This window comes from Fonticula alba (assembly GCF_000388065.1).
Source record: "Fonticula alba strain ATCC 38817 unplaced genomic scaffold supercont2.9, whole genome shotgun sequence".
Lineage (NCBI taxonomy): Eukaryota > Rotosphaerida > Fonticulaceae > Fonticula > Fonticula alba.
The window spans coordinates 764,000-766,970 of NW_009242979.1; the positions used below are offsets into that span (position 1 = coordinate 764,000).

The 2,971-nt window shown below is 66.6% G+C and overlaps 2 protein-coding genes across 3 annotated transcripts in view; one reads left to right on the forward strand and one right to left on the reverse strand.

Annotated features, from left to right (window-relative positions):
* The window catches only part of H696_05235 (hypothetical protein), a gene marked incomplete at its 5' end in the record, with an annotated part of 2,843 nt that extends 2,437 nt beyond the window's left edge, over positions 1–406 (forward strand). Inside the window, one exon of the mRNA XM_009499096.1 lies at positions 164–406. Within this exon, the coding sequence (XP_009497371.1) occupies positions 164–280 (117 nt within the window). The 3' untranslated portion in view covers positions 281–406. The remainder of the gene's footprint in view (positions 1–163) is intronic.
* A 90-nt stretch (positions 407–496) lies between these two features.
* H696_05236 lies at positions 497–2,971 on the reverse strand. 2 transcript variants are annotated; one of them, XM_009499097.1, is made up of 3 exons: positions 2,427–2,971; positions 943–2,228; positions 497–801 (listed from the first exon to the last, which is right to left on the reverse strand). In XM_009499097.1, the coding sequence occupies exons 1-3, from the start codon at positions 2,782–2,784 to the stop codon at positions 673–675; spliced, it is 1,773 nt and encodes a 590-aa protein (XP_009497372.1). In that variant the 5' UTR covers positions 2,785–2,971; the 3' UTR covers positions 497–672. The 2 variants fall into 2 exon arrangements, with proteins under 2 accessions (XP_009497372.1, XP_009497373.1); XM_009499098.1 differs by lacking the exon at positions 2,427–2,971 and having other exon boundaries at positions 943–2,293.

The following is a 2,971-nucleotide window of genomic DNA, read 5'->3' on the forward strand; positions in this document are numbered from 1 at the left end:
GGGGGGGGGCGGGACCTCTCTCCCCCTCCTTGTGCCTTTTGGGTTGCCAAATTTGATCGTGCACCTTGCTGTCGAGACTGACACTGGAAATGGCAATCACGCTGTCACCCTGGCCTGTGGGCGTTTTTTCATCTTGGGCATACTCCCCATGCGCGAATGGCAGATCGTTGCCGGGGTTTCGGGCCGCCAGGAAGACTTGGATGCGGTGATCCCGGCTGTGCTGCGTCGTTTCCAAAAGGAGACCGGGCGCGCGGTTCTCCACACCATTTGCTACTACTGAATTGACCCTGGGGCACATGGCTGGCGGTGAGAGGCAGCGGAACCGACCAGGTGGCGGATCTGCCGCCGGATATACGCCCATGTCCGCCCGTTGCCGGTAGAAAAATAGACTTTCCCATCGCCCACATTGCAGGGAGCTGGCCCCGCGCCTGCCTTTCCCGACGCCCTCCCGCCCACCTCGAAGGGAGGGGGGCGGGCCCGGGCAAAGGCCTGTTTGTTTTGAACACATGGAGAGGGATCTATTGGAGAGGAAGGAGGAAGGGGGAGGGGGCGCCAGAATTGGGCCGCTGCGCTCCCACAATGTGAAAAGATCGAACAAGGACAGGTGGGGGAAAGGGTGTTGGTTCGGCGACGATTGTCACCAAGGCCTGATGGTATACTACAAGAAGGGCGTCAGGATTGAGTGGCGTGCGAGAGAGATGGTCCGCTGCCGGTGTCAGACTCTCGATGCCACTGCTGATTGAGGATATCATTGATGACAGAGTCCCGGCGCGCGCGGATTGGCTGGTCCTGGCGAGTGGACTGCACATGCGCGTCGGAGGAGAAAAGAGCCGAAGGAGAGGAGATCAGCGGGTTGGCCTTTTGAATGTGCTCCGCGGGTGGGCGGCAGGTGGGGCGGCGAAAAAAAAAAAAAAGGGCGGAAGAGGAGGAGCAAGAACAAACCTTCGCCTGGATGGTGGCCGTGAGGGCAGACGTTGGGCGGCCTACATCCGCCTGGGGGAATGGCTGGACACTCGGGCCGGATGAGGAAGCGACCTTCCCGAGGCCAGCATCAATGACAGTTGGCGGTGCCGTCGTCGCGGCAACACCCGCGATGGCACTGGCGGGAGTGGCGGCGGTGGTGACGGTCATGGTGGCGGTGCCGATGGCCGCTGTTGACATCGGACTGGTGGAGGGAGATAGGGGCGGCGAAAAGACCGGGGTAGCGTGTGCACGCACGGGCGCGCCGGTGGACCCGGGACCACCGGTGTTGGTGGCAAACCCCCCACTCTGGACAAAGGACGTGAGTGGTGACGAGGACAGACCGCCAGACGCCGGGGAAGGAGACCTCCCCCCGACGGGCGAGGAAGAAAGCAGGGACCCGGACACCGTGGCGCCGGGGAGGGGGGTGGATGTCACTTGGAAGCCAGTCTGCCGGACAGTGATGACCGGCTTGCTACTGGTACCGGGGGAGGCCACTCGGCGCCCGGCCAGATCACGCGTGGCCACCAGCGGACGAGGGCCCACCCCCTCGAAGACGGGGGGCTCGGTGACGGCCACCTGGGGCACAGGAGCCACCTCGCCTCCGACATGAGCAGCAGCAGCAGCAGCAGCAGCAGCAGCAATGGCAGCGGTGGGGGATGAGGAGGAGGAAGAAGGAACAGGGCCCGGGGTCATGGTTACCGGCTGTGGTAACCCATCAGAGGCGGGCAGTGCGGGATCCGCGCCGGCCGGCGGGTGGACGCCGCTGCCGGTGGTGGCCGGGCTCGAGTACTTCACCTGGTGCGGACTGGGCGCGGCGAAGGCGGACCCAAAATCGGGCGGCACCGATTGGGCAGCACCTGGCCCGAGCGGGCCAACGCGCACCCGGCCAAAGGCCAGCACACGCGAGGGCGGCTCGGCGATGGGTGTCGGCGGGGCGACCGGCCCGCCGGGCTCTGTACCGCCGGCCGAAGAGGGGCTGATAGAGGCAGCCGCCGCGGATGGGTCAACAGGTGGGCACTCTAGGCAGGACGGCTGGGGGGGCGGTTGGCCAGCCGCCGCGGCCGTGGCACAGGCTGAGCAGCGAGCCGGCGCGGCCGCCGCCGCTGCGATGTGGCCCATGGCCGAGGATGTCACGGTCGAGGGGATTGACTGGGAGACCCAATCCCGGCGCCGGGCATAGTCCTTGAGAAAGGACCGCGTGGCTGAGGCCTCCAGACGAACGCGCGCAGCATCGGCCTCGGCGCGCTTCTTGCGGATTGCATGCTCTGGATCGGGGACATTGCGGGGGAGGAGGAACAGAGGGGGTGAGAGAGAGAGGGGGGAGGGAGAGAAATAGACAGCCCGGCGGCCGGAGGGAGCCGGACTGCTGCGGGAGAACGGCGGGCGGACAAAGGCCCAACAGTGGCGTGATGGGCAAAAAAAAAAGAATGCGCGGCGAGGGAAGGGGGAGGAGGCGCACACACCCTTGCGATTGTCGATGCCCAAGATCCAAGAGTCGCGGATGATGTCGCCCTCGGTGATGCCGTCGTCATTGACGTCCGGCATCGTCGGGTCATGGGGAGCACCGGATGCGGTTCCGGCGCCGGAGGCCGCGGCAGAGGCGCTGCCCGGGACGCCGGAGCCGCCTCCGGCCGCCATGCGCTGGCGGTAAATCTGCTGCTGCTGCTGTAGAGTGAGCAATTGGCCACGGGGCCGGCCGGCCGTAGCCAGGGGCAAGCCGCCTCGGGGAGCATCCCACAGGAGGAAGTGCCCGGCGTCCAGGCCATCGGTGGGGGCCTCCGGCCCGTCCAATTCGAAGGATTGCCCCGGGGGGAGGAACATCTGCGAGTAGGCCGAAGAGTAGGAGGATGAGGAGGCCGGGTGGGCCGAGTTGCCGGTGGTGGGGTGTGGCCGCCGGGCTGTGGAGAAGGCTGGCGGCAGGCCGCCTGGAGGGGCTGGCGGTGGGACTAGCGTCGCCACTGGATACAGGAGCTTGGGCTGACCATCCTTGCCGGTGGTCGACGAGGGG